Genomic DNA, 25,763 nt, shown 5'->3' with positions numbered 1-25,763 from the left:
GGTAAAATAAGAGAAGACAAAACCCTGACAATTCTAGACTCTATCAGGTAAACGTAAAGGGAGGGCAGACTCCCCTAGTACGAGAAACTAGTTGAAATTCTGTGTTCTCTGCGTTGAGAGAAAGTGTGCGTGAAAGGATTCGTATTACCACTCGGTAATACGTTTCATACCAATACAACAAGGTCCAAATAGCGAGTCTTTGTGGAAGCCTGTATGCAAGAAGATTCCACCTGTGAGGTTGAAGTGAATCTTACCACAAACGATCGTTGATCGCTATCTTGTTGAAAAGTGTATCCAACAATAGAGGCACTGTAGGTGTTGTGACGTTGGACTAAATTCATAGAGACAAAATGGGGGGCAGTAACAGCAAAAGAAGTGAAAAGTTCCTTGCTGAAATGCAATGCAAGGACTGGAAAATCGTGCATAGAGAAAATCCTAGTGCAGTAGCACCGCTGTGTTACTGGGTAAAAAACTATGGGTTTAATGGAAAGTTGTCTACAACAAACCTAACATTTATGGCCTGGCCAGCAGGGCCAACAGGAACACTACAATGAACACCAAAACTATCACGGCCAACGTCGAGGCCAACACCAAAATTCCTGACTAGACCGAGAGCACCAGTATCGACCGTACGGGCATGGCCCCTCGGCCGATGACTGGTTTGATGATAATGAGGAAACGGACGGGGATGTGGAAGAGGTAGAAGTCGTTCTAAACTTAGAAGGATTGTTTTACCAAGAAAAAAAAAATAGACCTGAAATTACCCTTCTGGTCCAAGGGACCCCCGTACGTTTCCTCTGTGACTCTGGTGCTAAAAAAAAAGCAAATGACAGCCATTTGGATTACTCACTGAGCAGTTAATGTCTCAGATAGCCTACCATATAATAATAATAATAATAATAATAATAATAATAATAATAATAATAATAATAATAATAATAATTGTATTTGTATAACACTGTGTCATACAAGGCAAGTAATATGGATATCTTTTTGTCTGTCTGTGTGGGCCCTATTTGTTGTATGAATTGTCCTAGTGGGACACCCCACTGTGTGTGTGAGAAAGATTGTATATGTGTCTGTGGAGTGTACGTGTGTATCTGTGGAGTGAGTGCCTAAATATGTCTGAGAGTGGAAGATTTTTTTTTTGAGTGTTTAGTGGAGGTACTCTATTGTGTTCAGAGTTAGCTGGAGCTTGGGAGTGCACATGTTGAAACAACATTTTTAAAATAAGAATAAGCCTTTTATTTTATTCTACAATTCAACTTTGAGGTGTAGGATTTTGTCATGATTTTGTTTTTCCACACATTCTTACCCATTTATTTTTGATTAGGAGAAAACGGGGTTGTGGAGTTATGTTGTTTCTTTACTATTTTCAATTGAAAGTTAACATGTTAATGTTTAAGCCTTTAAGACACGGCATTATAAATTAGCTGTTACCAGAATGGCAATGACCAAGTCATAATGTATTACTAAAGGCCCCGTGCACTGTCATGGTAGTGTAGTGTAGTTGCAAAAGAGTTTGCTTTCATGATTTACAGTACCAAAATGTCTTTGTTTCTTCTAAAGAATAGATGAAGCTTTCTCCTTGTTCTTATTTTTTTAAAAGAACAATGGGTTTGAGATCTTGAAATAACGCAGGCGTTATTTGATGGCCCAAAGGTGCTGTGAGTAAACCTAATTTGGACCTGGTCTGAGAGTTAGGTCACATGTGCTGAACATTTCTAGAAATTTAGGTTGTCATTTTGTTTTGATTGACGTTTAACTATGACTTATTTCTTTGTTTTATTTCATCGAATTTCTTGCCTTATTATGTTCTATTTTGATGAGTTATTGATCAATGGATCATGGGTTTGGTTTAATTTTAATGAATTAATAATTTTAATTTTAATGGTTTATTTTAATGACTGGAGCACAATGTTGACTCTGATAAACTAGACTCTGAATACACAGAGGCGCTTGACAACGTCGCCCAAGCAAAGATAACAGTGTCCTATGTGTAGATGTTTACATTAGCTCGGATAGATATTAAAAGGCTCAGAGGCTCTCTCTAAGTAGCCCAAGGTCCTCTGCAGGCACCCTTATCAGACACAGCAGGCCCAACTATAAACATGCAAATTTCTGTGGCAGAGACAGAAAGACTCTTAATATTGAAACCTCCAACAGTGTATGCTAAACCACCTGTTTGTCACTGAAAAGACAATAAGACCTAAAAAAAAACTGAACACCGACCTAGATAAAACAATACCAAAGCTTAAAGTTATGTTAAATATCTATCATTGTCATTAGTTTAATACTGTAAGTGTGAACATTGCTTCACATGGTGTGTGATGAGACATGTCAATGTTCTCTATTTGCTTTTAAAAGTTTGAATTTGATGACGTTGGGATCCTTATATTTTCATTTGTTTGATTTATAAACAAAGAGACAGTTGTCTCTCTGTCTTTTCATTTCAGTCGTCAACTTGCAATCAAAGTGAAAACTGATTGCCAATAAGGTTTTAGTTCCGTTACAAAATGTTTTATGTAACCGATACATGAAGTCAACCATTTTTTGCTCTGATATGATTTCAAATTGATCTGGCTTGAGTGTACATGAAGGAAAGTTGTTTTCCCTATATATATATATATATATTTTGTTCTTTGAGGAACAGGCCCAGTGTTATGGAAACGAGCTGAAACACAACTGATATGAATGGAAGGAACCTAGACAATACAAGACAATACATTTTGTTTTTAATTTGATAAGTTTCACAAGATTTTCCCAGAGTTTGTTTTGTTTCAATTGGGTAATAATTTTAGTTATAACACTTGATAAAATGACAACTGTTATTTTTTTTTTCTTTCTTTCAAACCATGGAAAGTTTGACCTAAAAGTTAGACAAGGTCTGACCTCTATACCAGATAAAGGGTCTGTCTGGTTGTTTGTTTCATTTTTCTTTTAAAGTTGCGTATTTTACAATGGCAGTTGTGTTTTCTTTCTTTTTATCTCTTACATTTTGATTGGTTCATCTAGTGATCTGTATGTCTGGGTGATGACAATGCATTGGATTATTGGATTATTATTGGATTCTCAATAATAATCCATTATTGGATTCTCAAATATTATTGGATTCTCAAATATTACTCATACTCAAATTTTTTATTTTTACAAAATACATTTTTGAATGTACTGACATTATTGGCAGGAGTTGGGCTAGGCCCCTATATCACCATGACCTCATGACAAAAGGACAGTGAGGACTGCATGCCAATATATTTCAGTTCTGTTACAAAGTGATTTATGCAGGCCTAACTATCATGTAAAGACAGCCAATACTATGGGTATAGTCATTTTGTACGGCATGCTTAATTTTTCTTAATTTTTCTTCTACATTCTATATTGGATGAACTATGTGGTCAACACCACATTTTGTCAGTTTGCGTTTATCGCCTATTCTGTAAGGAACTCTAATGTAAACGTGAGCCACAATAGTCAGATACTGACCAGAGTAATTTTCTTTTTCATAATTTTGCTCTTGATAAATTGTTGTTCCCCGGGAATGTAGAGCTATCTATTTTATTTTGATTATAGATTATGAGAGAATGGTTGGGCGGCTTTGGGTTTTGTTTTGTCTAAACTAACAAAACATGTTTTGTTTCCTCTCTATTATAATGCTCTCTAATCTGTGCACCTCCTCTAAACTAATGTCTGTGTATTTCTTTAAGCAAATGTTTGAAAAAGCCTGCCTTGATGTAGGCTATGCGAGTGATTCTCTGATTCGGCTACACTTTTAAGTCCGTGGATTTGATTTGCCAATTCCACTAACTATTAAGATTAAGCTTGGCAATTTGTTTGTTTGGCACTATGTAAACATCTAGGTCATTTAGTTGGGAAAAATACTGATAATTGACTTTTTGCTTTTGCCAAAAGCGTAGGGGAATCGTAGAATCACTCATGCACCTATGAACTGGAGGGTGTTGGAAGATGTTTACTTCTCATCATTTACTGTGCTCAAAGTCTGTTTCGGAAATTACTTAAGTCTTATTGAGTCATGTGGATGGCACATGTCTCAAACAGGAGAGATATTTTAGGATTAATCAGTGCATCAAACAAATATGTGTATAGGGCACATGTTAAATGAAACCTTGTTCTGAAACTTCACCCCTTAACCTAACCTAAAACAAACATAAGAGAGCTACAATGTGGAATCAAATTGCATCAGGGTTTGAATCATTTGTATGTTGGTGGTGTACTATAAACAAAAATGTGGACAGAATGAACAACATCCACTATAAATGTGCAGGCGCTGGGCAACAAAACTGAATTCGGGTTCAGGGCCATCCATGAACAACTGAAGGCAACCTGCCTAATGGCATTCCAATCTCGTATTGCGGTTGATATGCTTTTGGCCGATAGGAGTGTGTGCTCTATTTTTGGTTATCAATGTTGTTCCTTCATACCGAACAATGCGGCAGCTGACGAAAGTCTCACCAGGGCGATAGAGGGACTGGGATCCCTCAACCAAAAAGAAAATGAGAGACCACTCCGGGGTCGATACTTCAGTGTGGGATGGTTCCTCTGACATGTTTGGCCAATACAAACAGTTGGCAGCGTCCATAATCATGTCTATTGCAATATTTGCGGCGATCCTCACGTTATGTGGATGTTGTTGTATTCTTTGTATTAGAGTGTTGTGCACCAGATTTAGTACCACTGCCATTGCACAAATGGAAGAAAAAATGTCAAACCTATATGCTCTTCTAACTAGACAGGATAGTGATGTCGATGACACTATGATGATGTTGTTGGTGGAGACCATGAGCCTCCACACCAATCTGACGATTCCATCCAGGTCCCTGATCTGTTCCCTGACCCAGGGGATTATGCTCGGGGCCTCTAAGTGTACCTATTTAAAGAAAAAATCATTTGAAGTCATCACTGGATGATGTTAATGTTTGTCTCTATATAGAATAAACAGGGAAAATGTTGGAACTGTATTTTATTCTATATGAAAGCAAACATGTTGCCGTGGCACAAATGTGCCCTTTCACATTCAAGAATTCCTGTTCAAGGCTGCAGAAGATTACTGGACTGTGCGAGGACTTTATCTGTACCAGAACAATGGAATGCCCAAACACAACAGAGTTGCGTCTCCACATGGCAGGCCAAGGACTGTGTGTTCGTTGCCTGATTATCATAGACTTGCAATCGAGATTCGATCTGCAGCGCCGCCGAAGGTGTTGCGTCACTAGGAGGGCGCAGCCTGGCTAGTGTGTTCGTGTGTTTGTGTGTGTGTGTGTGTGTGAATGAATTAATCTCTATCCGGGTACGCCCCCTTTTCCCTTTAGCGGATAGAGATAATTGTTATCAGGGAAAATCCTCCAATAAATATGACTTATGGCTATTACATCGTTTAGAACGAGTGGGGAAAATGGTAGCTGACGGTTCTCCCCATCCGCTCTCCAAGCCGGTTTGAAACTTAATTAAGGATTCTCTGTGTCTTTCATTTCAGGTGTTTCATATTTACAAATGTTAAGGGTTTGAACCTAACAATAACAAAGGACGGGAGACGCAGGGAGCTGTGAATAGAGAAAAAGTGATAGAAGGCCCCTATTTTTGAGTGCAGACCGCACAGAACAGAACAGCAGAGGAATAAAGCTTTGCTTCCAGGCCTTTGAAGCTTAGCCCACTGCAGCTAATCCCTGCTGAGACTGACCCAGAAGCAGCCGAGCTGGAGCACCTGATCTCTCCTCTGGGACTCTTATTTTGGGCTCTTCAGCCTGAGTTGAGTTGGCCGTCCCGGTTTTGAACGTTTCACTTCAACGGCTTTATTTACTTTCATGGGAGCCATCCTCAAAGTGATGGCAGATGAGTTGGGAGGGGTGGGGGAAGGGGGCGGGGGTGGAGAAGGATGGAGGTTGACAGCATTACCTTTCCATACACTCCCATTCGAGTCTTGTCAATGTAGCTCTCTTTGGAGACGATGCTGAAAGGCATAACAACATGTACATGCATTTTATTTCACATCACAACACATTAGGAGATGCCATCATTAAAGTTCTATAAATACATCAATAATATTCCATTCAAATTAGCAATAACCATGGCCAGCTCCTTACCTGACTAGTCAGCTCCTTCACCCACTAGCACTTGGTTTAATATTAAAAAACAACTATTCTGCAGCCAATTAGGCTGCTGTGCTCTTACCCTAATGCCTCTTTTCCACTGCCGGTTTTCTGGTAGGTCTACAGCTTGACACAGCACAACTCGGCCGCCACTTTTTGCTTTACGATTGAGCTGTATTGTGCCTATTCAAAAGGCAAAAAGTGGCAGCCGAATCTCGCTGTAACGAGCTGTAGGCCTACCAGAAAAACGGTAGTGGAAAAGAGGCATTAGTTCATACCTAAACAGCAAGGATGATGAGTTAGTTGGACTTGCATGCATGCAGCAGCCCTTCTCCCCCTCTCCCCCGTGTCCCCCATCAGGGTTTGACACTGGCACCTGCCAACAGGCCAAATGCTGGTAAAACTTGTCTGTGGCGGGTAACAATTTCAGTGTCACTAGCCAATTTGGCAGGTAGCTTATTCTATGGTATGACATATCAGAATAGTGTATATTCTGTACTTTGCCTCTTGTGTATCAATTATTTGTATTTAAGTTCAAGAAAAAAGCTCAGTTACTCAGTTTCTATTTGTTTCTTTTATTTCCATGTAGAAACCCATGCATCTTCTTCTTGCTTTAAGCACCTCATCTTCAGAGGTTAGATGTACAGCGTCATGATAAAAAAAACACCTGGCTAGTAGAATAGCTGAATGGCTAGTGACTCGGGAAAACCACTAGCCACAGTGGTCGGCAAGTGAATAAGTTAATGTCAAGCCCTGTCCCCCATCTCTCCCCTCACCTGAGCGCCTCCAGCTGATCGCTCTTCTCCAGGTGGCCCAGCTTACGCTGCACGGTGTGGAGGAAGTCTGTGCCGCGGTAGCCGCTGCCTCGGCCGTCGAAGCGCATGACGATGGTGCTGTAGCTGCTGACCAGCACGGAGGTCCAGTCCACCTGGAACTGCTCCGACACCTGCTGACTACCAGGTGTGCCGTCACTGTGGGATGCCACGCACGCACGCACGCACGCACACACGGACATATGCACGCACACACGCACGCACGCACACACACACACACACACACGTTCACACACACACACACGCACGCACGCACGCACGCACGCGCACACACACACACACACACACACACACACAGAAAACCCGTTAGTTTTGTTCCAGAATCAGCCAAAATGATGATGAGGATGGGCACTGAGATCCTATCAATTATTGTGGCCACACACACACACACACACACACACACACACACACACACACACACACACACACACACACACACACACACACACACACACACACACACACACACACACACACACACACACACAGTCATTTCACCACAGGCCGCCACATAAATAGACACAACAGATACCTGTGTGGCTGTCCTACATGCTATGCACAAGCCCGCACACAAATAATTAGGCTGTGAATATTATGCATTCCAAAACCCACTAATATCCTCTCAGTAATCACATTGTGGGACAAAATGATGCAAAATATGCAGAATATCTCTGCAATAGAGGAATGCGAACTAACTTACACAACTAAAAGAAGTGGGTAGAGTGATGTGTCTTGGAATGTAGCCGGCTTTACAATCTGCACAGGAAGAACTGTGAAGGGGATAAAGAGAGTCAGTGCTTACAGTCACAAAACTTTCTCTGCTTTTTAATCTGGTTACATAAGCAATATGCTAGCTGCAAACCCAATCCTCTGGATGCGTTGATAGTATTATACCACACAATAAAAAACACACACAAAAGAGATACGCACTGTGGCCGTCTATCGTGATGTTCTTGTATTCTAGCAGGGGCATCTGCATATTGTTCACGGTGTCGTTCAAAGCCTCATTGGTCTCCACATCAAGCAGCCCTGCGGTGATGAGCAACGAGGAGAAAAGCTATTAGTAAGATCGTCAGGCAGCTGCAGAATCCATAAAGCAGAAGTTGTACTGTAACTCAACTAGTAAAAAATCCTCTTTTGCCTCTTTTCCACTGCCGTTTTTCTGGTAGGCCTACAGCTAGACAAAGCGTGACTCGGCCGCCACTTTTTGCTTATCAAATAGGCAAGACATAGCTCAATCATAAAGCAAAAAGTGGCAGCCGAGTCGTGCTGTGTCGAGCTGTAGGCCTACCAGAAAAGCGGCAGTGGAAAAGAGGCATTTATAACACTTCCAGAAGCTCTCCTCATCCAGGGGAAAGAAGGCATTGCGGATTCCATGCTGTGAGTGGGACTGTCTCAGCTGCCTACTGTACACTATATACTGCATGTGAAGCATCGTGCGGAAGGAAGCTGGAAGTGTTCATGCTGACAGGCTGTGGCGGAGACTTTAAAGGCCGTCTCAGTAACATGCTGTTGGTCAGAGGGGATCGCTGATAAAGCAGTGACTTCTGACGGCCGCACGCTTCTCGTTTCCTGCATAATTCATGTGTCTTGAGTGTGAATCTCTTCTTCTTCTCTCTCGCTCTCTCTCCCTTCTGTCATGTAAATACTCTGAGTACTCTGTTGTTACTCATCCTCCCTCTCTTTCTCTGTCTTTCTCTGTCTTTCTCTGTCTTTCTCTCTCTCTCTCTCTCTCTCTCTCTCTTTCTCTCTCTCTCTCTCTCTCTCTCTCTCTCTCTCTCTCTCTCTCTCTCTCTCTCTCTCTCTCTCTCTCTCTCTCTCTCACACACACACACACACACACACACACACACACACACACACACACACACACACACACACACACACACACACACACACACACACACACACACACACACAGACCCCAAAGTTCCCTGAGGACGGGGTATCAGGCCTTCCTTGTGTATAGTATCTGGTCACTCACGCGACACAACACGTTGCATGAGCCTGATCTGACTTGGTCCAGCCGTTATATTTTAGCCTGGTCTCCCGTTAGGAGCCACTCTCTCACTCTCTCACTCCTGATTGGATGTGTGAACAATGTGCTGCTGCTGCTGCTGCCTGGCACACTTACTCTGAAACTGTCCGTCTGTGACACTGTACACTGCAGTGTAGGGCACTGCAGGACCTGGGAGAGAGAGACAGAAGTAGGCAGGAATGAGTATGTGCGTGTGTGGAGAGAGAGAGAGAGAGAGAGAGAGAGAGAGAGAGAGAGAGAGAGAGAGAGAGAGAGAGAGGAGAGAGAGAGAAGCAGACAGACAGACAGACAGATAGACAATCAAGGTGTTGACAGACAAGTCAGTTAGACTGTATTTCTCCATACAGCAGCTTTAGTCTCCATAATGTGGGGAAATAAAACGCTCCCGTTGTGATGTTTACTGAGATGGGCAGGAGCAGTGGATGTGGAGGCCTACAGTAAGTGCAACACCATACCACATCCCACCCAGCTCAGACAGACCCACACCACACCTCACACCACAGCACTCCGCAAAGTGCCGCGCCACACCATAACGCAACACACCACAGCACTCCGCAAAGTGCCGCGCCACACCATAACACAACACACCACAGCACTCCGCAAAGTGCCGCGCCACACCGTAACACAACACACCACAGCACTCCGCAAAGTGCCGCGCCACACCATAACACAGCACACCACAGCACTCCGCAAAGTGCCGCGCCACACCATAACACAACACACCACAGCACTCCGCAAAGTGCCGCGCCACACCATAACACAACACACCACAGCGCTCTCCACTCGGCTCTCTCCGCTCCATACATTCGATACATTCGATACGCTCGATACGCTCGATACATTCTGCTGAAGCCGCCGATCAGGAGTTTGTCTTACTTCGAGTGCACCCACGTCAGCTTCAGGGTCCGACTCAGGGTCGAATGCAAATGGGACAATAGTTGCCTGACCTGCCATGGCTAGTACCTTGCACACCGATATTACAGTAGCAGCTAATATTTACGCACCGAAGACTGCCTACTCAAACCCGCCCCCACTCATCGATGTCACACCCCTTCCCCCATCGCCCCTCCCCCTTGCCTTCGTCATGCATCTCATTATCAAAACAAGGCACTGGGGGATGCGCTGAAATGGGGATTTCTCTCAAGAGGCCAAAACGGCGTATTTCAGCTTCATTTTGAGAAAGCCTGCGGATATAACATCCTGAAACCTCCCCAATGCCAAATATTATGCCAACAAACACCATGCCATGGGATCATTAATAAAAAAGCACATGGCCCTCCGTTTCCTGCCCAACCAGCTCTCTAACCTAATCATCTCCCATGGCAACGGGCAGAGCAGCAGAGGCCACAGGAGAGATCATGTTGTGATGAATACGCCTGCAGCGCTGACACGCACGCGGCCCAAACATAGCACAAAAACACACACACACACGTGCACTCACACACACACGGGAACTCGCGCACACGCACACACACACACACACACATACGCGCGCACGCGCGCGCACACACACACACACACACACACACACACACACACACACACACACACACACACACACACACACACACACACACACACACACACACACACACACACACACACACACACACACACACACACACACACAAACAGAAAAGCCATTAGTTTTGTTCCAGAATCAGCCAAACCGATGATGATGAGGATGGGCACTGAGATCCTATCAATTACTGTGGCCACTGTGCTATTGCAATGGCCCATTAGTTTTGACATATACAGTATACAGACAGAAAAAGTTTGAAAACTAGCGGCGGGCCTTTACAAAATTCCAGTTGGGGTACTGCAGCAGGGTTGGGACACAGAATGAGAGTTCAAGGTGGTTGTTAACCCATTGATGCCTAAAGCACCTGCAAAAAACGCCTGCTGAATGTCTAAGCCCTTGTTGGGAGAGTTGCCCTCAGCCTATAAAAACCTAAATATCTCAGCCTGTGATGCACATAAAAACATGAAATAAGGTTGCATTTCAACTCCAAGAACCTCATCTTGCATTAGAATGTGTTCATTCAGCTGTAAAATACCCACATTTTTATTTAGAAAGCTAAAATCTTAGGAGCCTGAAGGCAGCGTTTATGTCGCTCCAGACTCCAAAGGTCAAACAATATATACGAGTCATCTGGCTGAAATGGGTTAATGTAAGTAATGCACCAGGACCTTTACCTCTGCAGTTCAGCAGGAAGTAGTGTGTGTCTGGACTGAAGGATCCACTCACGTAGCCACACTTCAGATCACAGGAAAGGCAGCGGCGGTTGAAAGGGGCAAAGGTGTCTGCACTGCAGCACACAGACACAAAAACAAAACAAAAAACAAGCTGACACCTCCTATTCTACTGGGCTCAGACAGGGCTGGACTGGCCATCTGGCATAGTGGGCATTTCCCAGTGGGTCCTGCACCCTTGTGGGCCCCTATTTTCAGAATTTCTTTAAAAATATATATATACTGTGTATACAGTATATCACGAAAGTGAATACACCCCTCACAGTTTTGCAGATTTTTGAGTATATCTTTTCATAGGAAAGCATGACAGAAATGTAACTTTGACACAATGATTAGTGACCTTTTAACAACATATTTAACCGCTTAAATTTCTTGTTCACTCAGAAAAAAACAAAATACAGCCATTAATGTTTGAACATGTACTCACAAAAGTGAGTACACCCCAGATTAGAATCCGGTAGAGAAGGGGCTATGTTGGCTCGAATCGTCTCGAAATGAAACGAAATGAAAAGGGATGACAAGGGAGGTCATCAGTGTGCGTTTCAACCTTTCTTTGCATTGAACTTTTACATTTTGAGTCTGCATCTGGCTTAAATAGATTGGTGTGAGATTTGAATGCAATCCCATGATCTGCTTCAGTAGTCACAGTGCATGTTGACATGCATGTTTCTTTTAGGTGTATTTCAGATTGCCAATGTTGACAGCATTCATGCATCCCCAAACCATGTCAGTCCCACTACCATGCTTGGCTTATGAGAGGATACGCCTTTTTTGTAAAACTCACTTGTTTACCACCACACATGCTTGACACCATCTAAAGCAAATTTGTTTATCTTGGTCTCTTCAGATCACACGACATGGTTCCAGTGATCCATATCCTTGGTCTGTTCATCTCTCTTGAGACCAAGATAAACAAATTTGCTTTAGATGGTGTCAAGCATGTGTGGTGGTAAACAAGTGAGTTTTACAAAAAAGGTGTATCCTCTCATAAGCCAAGCATGGTAGTGGGACTGACAAGGTTTGGGGATGCATGAATGCTGTCAACATTGGCAATCTGAAATACACCTAAAAGAAACATACATGTCAACATTCACTGTGACTACTGAAGCAGATCATGATATTCTCCATAGGCTTGCATTCAAATCTCACACCAATCTATTTAAGCCAGATGCAGACTCAAAATGTAAAAGTTCAATGCAAAGAAAGGTTGAAACGCATACTGATGACCTCCCTTGTCATCCCTTTTCATTTCGTTTCATTTCGAGACGATTCGAGCCAACATAGCCCTTTCTCTACCGGATTTTAATCTGGGGTGTACTCACTTTTGTGAGTACATGTTCAAACATTAATGGCTGTATTTTGTTTTTTTCTGAGTGAACAAGAAATTTAAGCGGTTAAATATGTTGTTAAAAGGTCACTAATCATTGTGTCAAAGTGAAATTTCTGTAATGCTTTCCTATGAAAAGATATACTCAAAAATCTGCAAAACTGTGAGGGGTGTATTCACTTTCGTGATATACTGTATATATATATATACTGTATATATATATGTATATATTTTTTGTACATTTCTTAAAATAGGGGCCCACGAGGGTGCGGGGCCCACCGGTGAGTCAGTTCTGCATCGCTAATTATGAGGGGGGGCCCTTTAAGACAAAAGTGCCCGGACCCTATTTCTCCCCTAGTCCAGCCCTACGCACAGAGGGTAAGTGTTAAAACCGTTGGTGTGTGTGGTGTTGAGTGACTGTCACAGATGGAAGAGAAAGGTGTTGGAAATAAGTGCAAAGAGAGAGTGAGAGAGAGAGAGAGAGAGAGAGAGAGAGAGAGAGAGAGAGAGAGAGAGAGAGAGAGAGGGCATAGTCTCACCTGTAAAGGTGTCTGCGACTTGGATCGTCCTCTTCAGTGCGCAAAAAATATCTGCAAGGTCATTGTAGTAATACATCAGCAAAACGTCACGCAGCAATACATTGTGTGTGCAACTACCCTCCTACTACTGCTCATCATTTATACTGTAAATGCATGCCAACATAATGTTATGCAACTTCTGTTCGTATAGTTTTGGAGTTTTTGTACTGTATACAAGACCAAAGACTTAAGCGATTGTACAGGTGAGCAAGAATGCAAGTGTAAATTCAGTCCTTGCAGAACACTAAGTGGTACAAAAAGTGTGTATGTGTGTGTGTGAGTATGTGTATGTGCATGCTTGCATGTGTATGTGTATGTGTATGTGTATGAGTATGAGTGTGTGATTATATGTGTATGTGTGTATGAGTATGTGTATGTGCATGCTTGTGTGTGTATGTTTGTATGTGTGTGTGTGAGTATGTGTATGTGCATGCTTGTGTGTGTATGTGTGTATGAGTGTGTGACTATGAGTGCGACTCACATCAGCTGCCTTTCCTTGCTGTAGGCCAGGATCTGCGTAACGTCCCAGTTTCCTGAGGTCACTGACTGCAGTGTGTCTATGCTGCTGTTGGGCTGAAACACAATAAAACACAACACGCTACAGTGCGGTACACCACGCCACACAAGAGACATACCATAATATCACTCCCCCCTCTCCCTCTCCCTCTCCCTCCCCTCTCTCTATCTATCCCCCTCTTTCCCTCATTTTCTCTCTCTCTCCAGTGTCTGGACTCCCTCTGCTTGTCAGCTGGTATATATTTGTGGCGCGGTACAGGTAGCAGCATACCTGAGAGGATGACATGGTGATGTGGAAGAAATTGCCTCCTCCCCCTTGGGCTCTGGTGAAGAAGAAGCGCAGGCCATCCTCGGAAAACAGCGGAGACTCGCTCTGAGACGTGGAATACGTGAGAATTTTTGTATGCAGTGAAGAACAGAGTGTTTTATAACATCACATACACTACATACACACATACACATGTGTGTGTGTGTGTGTGTGTGTGTGTGTGTGTGTGTGTGTGTGTGTGTGTGTGTGTGTGTGTGTGTGTGTGTGTGTGTGTGTGTGTGTGTGTGTGTGTGTGTGTGTGTGTGTGTGTGTGTCACACTGCATCCTTCACTGTTCAACTAGGGAGAATGAAACAGCGGCCCACATATTTAATGGCTGTAGTTTCTACAAAGGATTATTTATTGCTAGACATGACCGATTGGTTGACCTGATCTCCGATAATATTAAGAGCACCTTAGATGCAACGACAAATATGCATAAACACAGTGCTGTGCAGATAAACTGGTTTAATACAGAAAACCATGGAGACGTTCAGTTAGATAATATCCCTAACACTCCTGATATTACCATCATTGATGAAACAAATAGAACCGTGACCATTGTGGAAATAGGCTGCTCTTTTGATTTATATATGGACACTTGTTTTAATGACAAAATGCTTAAGTACCAGCCACTTCTTGAATTAATCATGAATTTGGGGTATAACTGCAAGTTAATTGTTCTTGTGTTTGGAAGCCTTGGACATGTACATAAGCTGGTCATGCGAGGACTGCAACTGTGTGGATTATGCAAAAAGAGTGCAAAGGGACTTGCCAAATTCTGCTCAATTTCTGACATAATTGGGAGCCTGTCCATCTGGAGACGGAGATGTCACATCTATCCATAGAGACTGGACTTATTATCTGTTTATCATCAATCTTGCCAATCTACAGGACTTTTTCCAATACTGTTTGGATCTGTAATCCTTGCCGGTGTGACGATCCAAATAAAAGTACTAAACTGTGTGTCTGTGTGTGTGTGTGTGCATACGGGCACGGCATGTGTATGTGTGTGTGTGTGTATGCGTGCAACACGTTATGTTTTGGCAGCTTATGCACGCCTGCCTTGGCTGTGGTGTTATCTTAATCCCTTCATGCCCCACCTGTCGGTGCAGCCAGCTTGCACTCTCGTCCTCGTGTTTCTGAAAGGAGAGAAGAGGGGACGAGAGAGGACACCAGTCATTAGAGCCAGCCCACCGCTCTCTTCCCTTTATCACAGCTCATCCAAAGACACCACCTGAGCCTGCTTGCCTGCTTGTGCTTCAATCCAATTCAATTTGTTGTTCACTCTCTGTCCCCTGTGGTCATACAGAGCAGGGGAAAAGAGCCTTTGTGTTTTCAGCTCCTCCTACCTCATGGACCAAATTACAGAAGGACTTGAAATTAACAGAACCGATTCCATTGAGCGATTTGAATTCCAGGATGAGAACACTTGAGACCGAATCCCCCATTTGTCATTGTTTTAATTGATTTGATTTGCTATTGTTTTACTTGATCTGTAATTTGAATGCATCTGAAATGTTAATTTTGTAACTTGTGCTGCCACTTGGCCAGGACGCCCTTCTAAAAGAGATTTTTTATTCTAAATGGGTCCATTTTTCTTGGTCAAATAAAGGTGAAATAAAATGAAATAAAAAGGGGAAAGGGGAAACAAACCTGCCACTCTATTCAGTAAATAAAAACAACAGCTGGAGCCAGCTGGTTTGCAGGGAACAGAATCCCCTCGGCTGGGGATGTAAACAAGTCGATGCACTTCCTCTCATGTTCTCACTTTATGGCAGATGCACTTAAAAACTCTGCGGGAGCCCTTGTGCATTTACCGAATCAAAGGTGAAGTAAAATGTATCATAGACGTACGCATACGCCACATGCATATGTCATATCCCATATGTAAATTTGTCGCCTGGTATGCTAATGTGGCATTTATGACTATGGGCAACAGAGGAGGCGTCTCCTGAATGTTTTTATTTTCTATATTGCAAAAAGTAAACACATGACCCATTTTAAATAAAAAAATGTGTGTGTGTGTGTGTGTGTGTGTGTGTGTGTGTGTGTGTGTGTGTGTGTGTGTGTGTGTGTGTGTGTGTGTGTGTGTGTGTGTGTGTGTTTGTATGCATTTGTGTTTGTGTGTGTGTGTGCGTGCGTGCGTGCGTGCGTGTGTGCGTGCATGCGTGCATGCGTGCGTGTGTGTGTGTGTCTTTGCGTGTGTGTGTATGTCCGTGTGTGTGTGTGTGCGCACGCGCGCTTGTGTGTCACCTTAGTGCAGATTCCTGTTGTGGCTTCGCACAGTGTGAGGATGGAGTTGTTCTGGGCTCTGTTCAGCCAGTTGACTGCCAGTTTGGTGCTGGTGGCCCACCTCACCATGGTGATGTAGTACTCCTTCCTGCTCACAACAGGAAATGGGATAGTATAGGATATCACAATAGGCTCACAGGTTTCCCTTGACAAGGGAAGTGGTGTTTAGTTACTTGCAAAAGTACAATTGTTAGACTTGGATGGCATAGACCAGTGGTTCTCAAACTGTTCCCATCATTCCCCCCTTTTGGAGGGTCTGGATGCTTCCAAGCCCCCCCAAGAAACAGTAGTAGCCTACTCGCGCAGACTGATTTTACGATCGCTGCGCAGAATCAAAGGAAAGGTGACTGGTGAGATAAAACAAAGAGGGACGTGTGTTCATTTCCTATGCTATTCAAATTCATGACAATTTATGATATAATGTTGGTGAGGGCTTAACAGGCATTGCTGCTTATTGGCGAGACAGGAAACAATTTCCTTTGGGGAAAAAAACTCAAAATCATATGTCACACGCCCCCCCCTGCAATGCCTCCGCGCCCCCCCCAGGGGGGCTTACGCCCCACTTTGAGAAACACTGGCATAGACAGTGGTTATTACTACAGGCTGTTGAGGTGTATCATTATCCCTATATAACTGATTCCTACATTAGGTTCTCTGCCCATAGGAAGGAGAAACACTAGTCATGCTGTTCTCCAAGGCCCCAGTGATGTGGAAGCTGAGAATGCGACGATGAGAAAGTAAAGCTGGTGGTGGTGTGTGGCGTAGGGGTGGGTATTGGCAACAATCTCACGATACAATACACATCCCAGTACAGGGGTGATGATACAATACATATTGTGATACATGTGAAGAGTTCAGATGCAAAACCCCCTAAGTGCCTTTTCAGAAAATAATCTTAATTCATTTTTATTTAATACAAAGCTGTCATTTTATTTTATTTATGTAATATAACTATTTATATGTATTATCAAGTACATGAATGTAAACCAAACCAACAACGGGGTTCTCTAAAAATATAGAAGTGCAGGTCTTCAGAAATGGAGTTAGGGGTTTTTGCATCTGAACTCTTCATGTGTATCCAAATACATGGTCTTCAAGGCGATATATATCCTGATATTCTAGGCTTTCTTGTTTTTATTCTTTTTTTTTGTAATTTTTTTTATGAAAACACAGATATAAGTACAGGTATAATCAAGTGTGACTTTTTTGTTTTTCTGTAGAGCAACAGTTACACTGTAGTGCATGTAAAACACGGCCTTCACAAAGCTGTTGGCCTATTGCATAGCAAGGAGCAACTGTCAGATGCAGTATCAGCAACTTGATAAACGAATTGTTTGTTGCACACGAAATATTGTTACTGATGACTCCGTATCGATATGTGTATTGTGAAGAGACCCGCGACGATATATTTTGATACCAATATTTTGAACACACCCCTGGTGTGGCGGTACCTTACCCGATGCGAGGGTCATCCGGCTTCTTCATCTGGACAATGTGAGGGGGCCCGTTCAGACTCACCACGGACACTTGGATAACAGGGTTCTCCTCCCCAGCCTGCAGGGGCGCAACGACACACACAGGGAAACGTGTCACACCGCCCGGTGGGGCGCACTTGCATCACCTCTGCTCTCCATCACAGTGGTGTTAACGGGCAACTCCTGCCAATTTCAACATGCAGTTGTATTGCTCACGCTACCCTTGACTTGTCAGTACCTGGTGACGCCGCATTTTTTGGCTCAGCCCTTTCCGAGATATGAGCTATTCTAATGGGGGCAACTTTTGTTTACATTTCAAAAAAACATTTTTATTTATTCCCAAAAACATCCAAAAGGTTATGCATAATCAGCAGACAGCTAGCAAACAGCGATACCTTTTGGGAAAATATTTGGAGTAGGCCTATGCTCATTTAAAAAAAAATGTAAACAAAAGTTGCCCCCATTAGAATAGCTCATATCTCGGAAAGGGCTGGGCCAAAAACTGCGGCATCACCGGGTACTGACAAGTCAAGGGTAGCGTGAGCAATACAACAGCACATTGAAATTGGCAGGAGTTGCCCTTTAACGGGCTTCAATGTGACATGTTCTGTATGACATTTTAACACACAATTTAACAAGTGGATAAGAAGCTTAAAAAACATCTGTTAGAGCGATGCTGTCAAAACAGGGTTCCCACAAATGGGCATTAAAGTGTCTAGTGTTGCTATTTTTAGTTGACATCCCAGTCTTGTCTCATGGATTCATTTCAAGCAGCACTCCATGAAAGGAGGCAGTTTTTCTTTCATTTGAAGTAGGATAGCAGATCTAGATGAGCCGGAAATGTGACTTTAAAAATGATACTTAAAATTATATCTTTAGTAACACACTGTAATGTGCAAAAAACATGTAAATGTGCTGCTTATGCAACAGTATCAAGCCCTACTATTTCAGCTATTAAAATGCAAATCGAGCCATATTTTCCATAAGCCATCATTACCAAATCACTCACATTCACAGCAGTATGTCTGAAAAGGAAAAAATGCTCGCAGAGTCCTCTTACTCATGTTTTTCATAAGCTGAAATCATTACTAACTAGAATGCACTCTGAGAGTGCAGACCTCCACCAAGGAAGCTGTTTGTTAATATTTGACTGTTACAGACGACTTTTGTTTTAAGTCTTTCTGCCTTCTTTTTGTGGTGTTAGAAACTGGAATGTCAACATGTCCCGCAGTTAATTTTCATGTTCATGATCCGGATCACCACTAGAATTGAATCACTTGTTCCTTGGGGCATTTACAACAACTCCACCAAGTTTCATCCAAATCTGTTCATAAGTTTTTGAGTTATCCTGCTGACAAACAAACTGACACAGACAGACAAACAGACAGACAGACAGACAGACAGACAGACAGACAGACAGACAGACAGACAGACAGACAAACCAACACGACAGAAAACATGACCTCCTTGGCTGATGTAAAAATCCCAACTAGACTGAGTCCTCTGACAGTACCTTGGGGTAACGGTACTCCTGTGCCATGGGGTAAGGGGTGCCAATGAACATGGGCATCTCCATCTTGGGCACCTGGGTGTCGTTGATGGTGGCGTATGCCAGCCTGTGCCCATCGGGGGACCACCAGTGGGCGATGTGAGTCTGGAATATTTCCTCTGTAAAAAAACCAACACAGAGACATTGAGAGTGTATACTGTGCACACTTTCAGTGATTTAGCCTGTATTGTATTTCCTTTGGATGGAAAAATTAAATGTACACTTAGCCATATGTGTTTTTTTTCCTGGGGCACTGTGGCCTTTTCAAAACAGTGAGGCTGTGAGGGACATTACAGAGGTGTCAGAGGCAATAGCTCCAAGATGATGTGAGGCACAGCTCCAGGGATTGGTCTGTAGGCGCTATGGGGAAGTATGGGCTTTGGCTCTCACTATATAGCCTATACGGCAGGCATGGGAATAGTGTGCACACACATAAAAGCAATGTGGAAAGAAAGAAGCAAGGCCATGATTTACCGCATCCATTCACAATGTTTCAGCCGGTCTGAACCATCAATTTATCATTTCTGTAAAACCGCTACAGTGGCGGCGGTGGTGGAGATGCTGGTGGTGGTGGTGGTGGTGGTGGTGGTGTGTGTGTGTGTGTGTGTGTGTGTGTGTGTGTGTGTGTGTGTGTGTGTGTGTGTGTGTGTGTGTGTGTGTGTGTGTGTGTGTGTGTGTGTGTGTCTTTGAGCATGTGTGTGTGTGCATATATGTGTGTATGTGTGCGCTATGCTTGTGTGCACATACAGTATAGTATGTGTTTGCTCTACGTATGTGTGTAGGAGAGTGGGGAGTGCGCGTGAGGGGAACCGAATCCATATTTCCAGCCTGACACAAAGTGTTCCTCTCTATGCCCCTCATTAGGTGCATCAAGTCCTATTAACCAATGCTCGTGTACGTTCGTGGGAACACAAAAACAGCCTTGTGCTATTAATCATGAAGGAGAGGAGAGGACAGGCATATATGACTCATCCTCTAGCCAAATGGAGGACTGTTACTGCTGATGCTCTCTGTCTTAGCATTCTACTCAGCAGTTGATTTTTTTTCTCAATGCCAAATTACAGAAATCCGACATGTACTCTGCACATGTATACCTGTAGAAAGCAGCCACACATTAGAATACTCTCCTTCTTTTTTTACTTTATTTATGATAGTATAGTGAAGATGGTGACAGGAAGCGAGTGGGGAGAGAGAGACAGGGAGAGAGAGACATCAAAGGACCCAGGGTAGTAGCCTGGAAAACCAGCGCCAACTGCTGGACGGCAAAATGTTTTGTTAGACATCCAACCCATTTAGGCTGGTTTATCAGGCTATCACGGTAGGCCACAAACTAGAACACTCTTCAAATGTGTATCCAGAGTGTTCCTGGGTCTGACCAAGGAGCTGACCATGGCCAAAGAGTGGAGTGGATTTGTGTGCAATATCGAGACCACATCTGACCTGGAGTCAGTGGCTGAATCTTACCCAGGGGACTTGTGGGGTTGCTTCGTGTGGGTGCACACATGGCTAGAGCCACATGATTCATGTTTGTGTTCACCAATCCCCAGGACTCATTATCAGTCTCCACGGTAGTCTAAGGATGGCAAATCAATTGGCAATGCCTCGATATCAATAAACACCCTGTTGGTTATCTATGGATATCTTAATTAAGCCGGCATAGCTCCATTGCTTGGCACCAGCACTCCAGTGATCTATATGTGTGTATGGCCCAATCAGGTTTGAGGTGGTGTTGCCAAAGGAAGGAATCATTTGAGAGGCTTCACTGGGAGTCTGATTACCCCAGAGGTAGCAGCACCCGCTAATACAGTCCAAACATAAAACAATGTCATGCAGAACGAACAAAAAACCCCTCAAGGTTATCCTTGCGTGCTGGGTGTTTCGGTAGCTGCTATTTGTACAAACAGTTTGATTACCCCCGCACCACCTTGCTCCCTCACCACTTTTATCTCTTTCTCTTCCAAATGAATGTTCATGAATATGGAAATGGGATTCTCGGCACCAACTACCGACACATCGGCGTAGCAACAAATTAGGCTAATGGGCTACAGACACTCAGAGGAGTCTCAAAGCTAGATCCAAATGAATACATACTCACAACAATCACCTCATCTGGGTACCAGGTTTATCTGAGGCTTTTCATACAGCCCAACAAAAACACATTTCCCTAGGGCGGCTTGTCATTTCTGGGTAGAGACACTAGATGGCAGTAGAGGTTCTTTAGCAACATAAAGTGCAGCAACGAGATGGACAGTAGATTTAAGTCATGTTTGCACTGTGTATTTGTACATAGGATGGTTATGTTCGCACCGCATTGACTAACTGAGTTCTACAGGAGGATGAAACATGACACAGGACGAAGATCTGATGTACCAAATACCACTACCAGTGTTATGGCAATACTTACTGTAAAACTACCCGACTGCCTTTTTATTTTCACTGTATAGGAATGATAAAATTGTATGAATTTCATCCTTTATTTCACCAGTTATTATTATTATCATTAGTAGTCGTAGTAATAGTAGTAGTAGTATCATTGTTATTATGTAATGCAGCTGTCCCTGAAGTGTAACTAAATGTCACTTAGCTTCCAGAACAAACATCATCACCGCTTAAAGTTGTACGACGGATACTTTTAATTATTCAGTGACAAAATCATGTCAGTAGGATAGGCTATACATATTACATGTATATGCCAAATATAAAATTAGGAATCTTCATCCAATGTGTTTTAGTGACCCAGATGAGACAAAGTGGAGTCGAGAACACACAAGGAGGACACACGCACGCACGCACGCACGCACGCACGCACGCACGCACGCACGCACGCACACACACACACACACTACTAGTAAGTCACAGCATGTTTTCATAGTGCAGTAGAGTGCCCATAGTAGTGTCTGTATCTACAGTATAAATGTAGTCCGATAAGGGCTGGTACGTGTCCAGACACTGAGACAGAGTCTGTCTTCCAGACAAGTTAAAAATTGAATCACAAATGATGAAATAGAGGACACCAGTGCCCAAACGGCATACAGTATGCAGCGTGCGCGTGCAGTGAGAATATTTGATCATCTCTGTAAAAGCAGGAAGCAACTACAGCATCATCTAGTGCAGTGTTTCTCAAACTTTTTTTAGGCGACCTAGCACCCTTTCAATTCATGACAGATCTCAAGGCACCACAAACCAACAAGTCATAACATGGCATCGCATCCGATACCACACAAGCTTAGAAAAGTAACACATTTGGAGACGTTCGAAGTTGCAGCGTTATCTCAGACAGACTGTGTGTAATAGACCACACTGGGCTGACCTAGTAAATGTACTTTATTGTGCGTAAAGGGTAGATGAAAGATTCCACTGACTAAGCATTCATTTATTAATTTAGACAAATATGTATTATATTCCATAATTTATGTATTTATTAAGGTCAATTTCACATACCATTAGCCATGTTTCCGCGGCACCCCTGAGGGGGGTGTGTGGTACCCCAGGGTGCCACGGCACCCCAGTTGAGAAACACTGATCTACTGCACTGGGCCAGGGTCACTATAAGGTCTCCAGACATACTATAGTTCCCTAAAAATATGAGCCGAGAACTTTAACATTTTCCAGAGCAACAATATTTTGTAGGTCACTCACAGTTACAGGTATTTCTGATGCAACTACTACTACCACTACTGCTAAAGTAGGGCAGTCATGGGTGAGCGGTTAGGGCGTCAGACTTGCATCCCAGAGGTTGTCGGTTCGACTCCCGACTCGCCAGGTTGGTTGGGGAGTAATTAACTTGTGCTCTCCCCCATCCTCCTCCATGACTGAGGTACCCTGAGCATGGTACCGTCCCACCGCACTGCTCCCCATGGGGCCCCACTGAGGGCTGCCCCCTTGCACGGGTGAGGCATAAATGCAATTTCGTTGTGTGCAGTGTTCACTTGTGTGCTGTGGAGTGCTGTGTCACAATGACAATGGGAGTTGGAGTTTCCCAATGGGCTTTCACGCTTTCACTTTAAAGCAACACAACCACTCTACCACTAACAATAATGCTTACATTATGGTCTGAATACAGGTATGCATGGTGGTCTACAAAAACCCAGAATGAAACAAAATTCTAGGCTTGATTCGCAATTGTCTAGTCTTAGTGACTGGAGTAACCTGATGTAGTGATTGTGGGTAAATTGTTACCTTTAACTTGGCAGAATATCTAAAAGTAGGACCAACCGCAAAATTCTCTCAAGCAGTTTCTCCAAATACACCCACCCAACACTGTAACCCCCCACACCACATATACACATTGTCAGCAAAACTCAGAATTAAAAATGAAGAAAAACAGTGCTCAGCAACCACCCGCCTCTCCACTACTGACAATCCACCCCACCAGATGGCTCTCCTGAACTCACACACTGCAGCCCCTCACAGTTATGCAGATAGCACAAGCCAGGTGAGCCTACAATCACCAGCAAGTCAACTACGACAGGCACATCACATCAAATGCTGATTCGACTGTGCCGAAAATACTCCCTTCTCCTGGCACCAGACGCACAGAGTCTGGCAGTGAAAGGCAACTAATCAGGATGATTTAATGAACAGCCAAATCCATCACAGGAAACACAAAAGGGAGGTTCACCTCAGGTGACCTAATGGGAAATGTAGTTATGTGAACGCTATAGAGTTTCCTCCGTTTTATATCCGAAACAACAGACTGGTGTAGGTGTTTGGTGGTGAGAATTGACTTGGCTCAAGTTTCGCACAATACAGTAGGAGGTAAAAGCCTGAACCTCTCCTTTTGTCTCCTGCGGTACTCGGCAGGATTATGCGGAAGCTTATCCGTGGGCTAACATTCTTATTAATCCCAAAACCCAATCCCTCTGATTATGCTGCAGGCACTGGAATAGAATAAGTCAGACTCATTTGGGGGACTTTTGGCTTGGCCCTGAATGTCTTCTAAGACCCATTTAAATGGCTCATTCTGAACCATTATGGCTGCAATGGAATAGTATATAATAATTGGGATTACAAAGAGACTGCGACAGCTTTGTTGACAGTTATTGAGACTGCGAGAGTGGCATAAGAAGGTGACACAGGTGACACACACACACACATGCACACACACGTGCACACACACACACACACACACACACACACACACACACACACACACACACACACACACACACACACACACACACACACACACCAAGTGAGCAGCACCAGCGCAGCTTGAAGTCAGCAGGCTCATGTCTATGCCACTGATTACAACTACTGCTCCCCAGTCCCCATCCACTTTTTATTGCCCTGCAAAAGCTTCGGAAAACCCTTTCGCCACGGGCTTCCAGCCAGGCAGGGCATGCAAAACCGATAAGTGTACTGTCAACATGGGCGATTAGGAGTCGACTGCTGAATAAAACAGAGCGAGATAGGATGGCCAGACCTTTGGATGGGGTCATCGGACAACGTATGAATAAGTGATGAAGCCTTCGGCCCCTCTATTAAAGAGATCTCCAGCTCAGACTAGCGGATGAAAGCTTGTGCTTTGTGCAGGAGCACACGTCAGGAGAGCCCAAAAGCCCAACACCTCGACATGGAAGGAGAGAAGGAAAATTGAGAGACTGAGTGGCTAATTTCCCTTGATAGCCTCTAGAATGGCCTTGCCCATTGAAACTAGGTGCAGAGAGCCATCCTCATATTTGAGCAGTAGCTCTAGTTGCCTAATACACTGCAGCACAAGTCTGTACCACTGACTGTAAAGTATTCAACAATTTCTATGATGCAATGGCTTCTAAAGAGATCTGTGAATGTATTTAATCACCTTTTAACATTTGCTTTTGTCCATGTGTGCATTTCCTACGTGATTTCCTCTACCATTCATAGAGAGCAGAAGCACAACATTATCATTGCATTTCTCTGAGTACTGCGGCTCACTGTCCACTAAGGAGAGTCAGCAGGACAAGTACAGTGAGCGTGGTTACATGCACATTAATAATTCGATTAAGCATTACTCCGATTATGACTAGAACGTAGAATACTCCGATCTGGTCCGGTCTACATGCTAAATGAACGTCATCGAATCGGATGATTTGATTCTACCCCAATATTTGTCCTCCAGTTGCACACATCTGTTTTCAGCCAAACCTTTTTTTAATTTTGTCTTTGAAAATAACGCATAGCTAGAGGTCAAATTGCTGTTATTTTGCCACTCTGTCGCGTCACTAAAAGAAAACAACCGTTGTTTCGGAAAACACATAGGTCAAGCTATCTGAAGACGTCATTTCATCCATTCTCAAACACACTTTCTTCCCTACTTCATATGCCTAAAAACTATTCAAATGACACGCGTCCACTAGCCTACCTAGAACTAGGCTACCTAACAGAAGCACAACCACAACTCTGCTATTGCTGCCGAACAATGTGTGTATTCGAAAACGTGACAAAATGTTGCAGCGGTTGAACATGTCACTTGTTAAATAAATTACCGGTAGCCTAGTTCTAAAT

At 43.4% G+C, this 25,763-nt stretch overlaps 1 protein-coding gene across 1 annotated transcript in view; it reads right to left on the bottom strand.

The window, feature by feature from the left end:
- The window catches only part of LOC134465790 (dipeptidyl aminopeptidase-like protein 6), a 98,400-nt gene that overhangs the window by 6,011 nt on the left and 66,626 nt on the right, over positions 1–25,763 (bottom strand). The window contains exons 9-21 of the mRNA XM_063219662.1: positions 19,242–19,396; positions 17,710–17,807; positions 16,215–16,341; positions 15,062–15,100; positions 13,924–14,025; positions 13,618–13,709; positions 13,098–13,148; positions 11,175–11,287; positions 9,075–9,128; positions 7,871–7,969; positions 7,641–7,710; positions 6,884–7,078; positions 5,914–5,968 (exon numbers count right to left, since the gene is read on the bottom strand). Of these exons, the coding sequence (XP_063075732.1) occupies positions 5,914–5,968; positions 6,884–7,078; positions 7,641–7,710; positions 7,871–7,969; positions 9,075–9,128; positions 11,175–11,287; positions 13,098–13,148; positions 13,618–13,709; positions 13,924–14,025; positions 15,062–15,100; positions 16,215–16,341; positions 17,710–17,807; positions 19,242–19,396 (1,250 nt within the window). The remainder of the gene's footprint in view (positions 1–5,913; positions 5,969–6,883; positions 7,079–7,640; positions 7,711–7,870; positions 7,970–9,074; positions 9,129–11,174; positions 11,288–13,097; positions 13,149–13,617; positions 13,710–13,923; positions 14,026–15,061; positions 15,101–16,214; positions 16,342–17,709; positions 17,808–19,241; positions 19,397–25,763) is intronic.

The sequence above is a fragment of the Engraulis encrasicolus genome, chromosome 16, assembly GCF_034702125.1.
Source record: "Engraulis encrasicolus isolate BLACKSEA-1 chromosome 16, IST_EnEncr_1.0, whole genome shotgun sequence".
Lineage (NCBI taxonomy): Eukaryota > Metazoa > Chordata > Actinopteri > Clupeiformes > Engraulidae > Engraulis > Engraulis encrasicolus.
The sequence above is the reverse complement of the archived record's forward strand: the minus strand, read 5'-3'. Positions and strand labels throughout refer to the sequence as shown.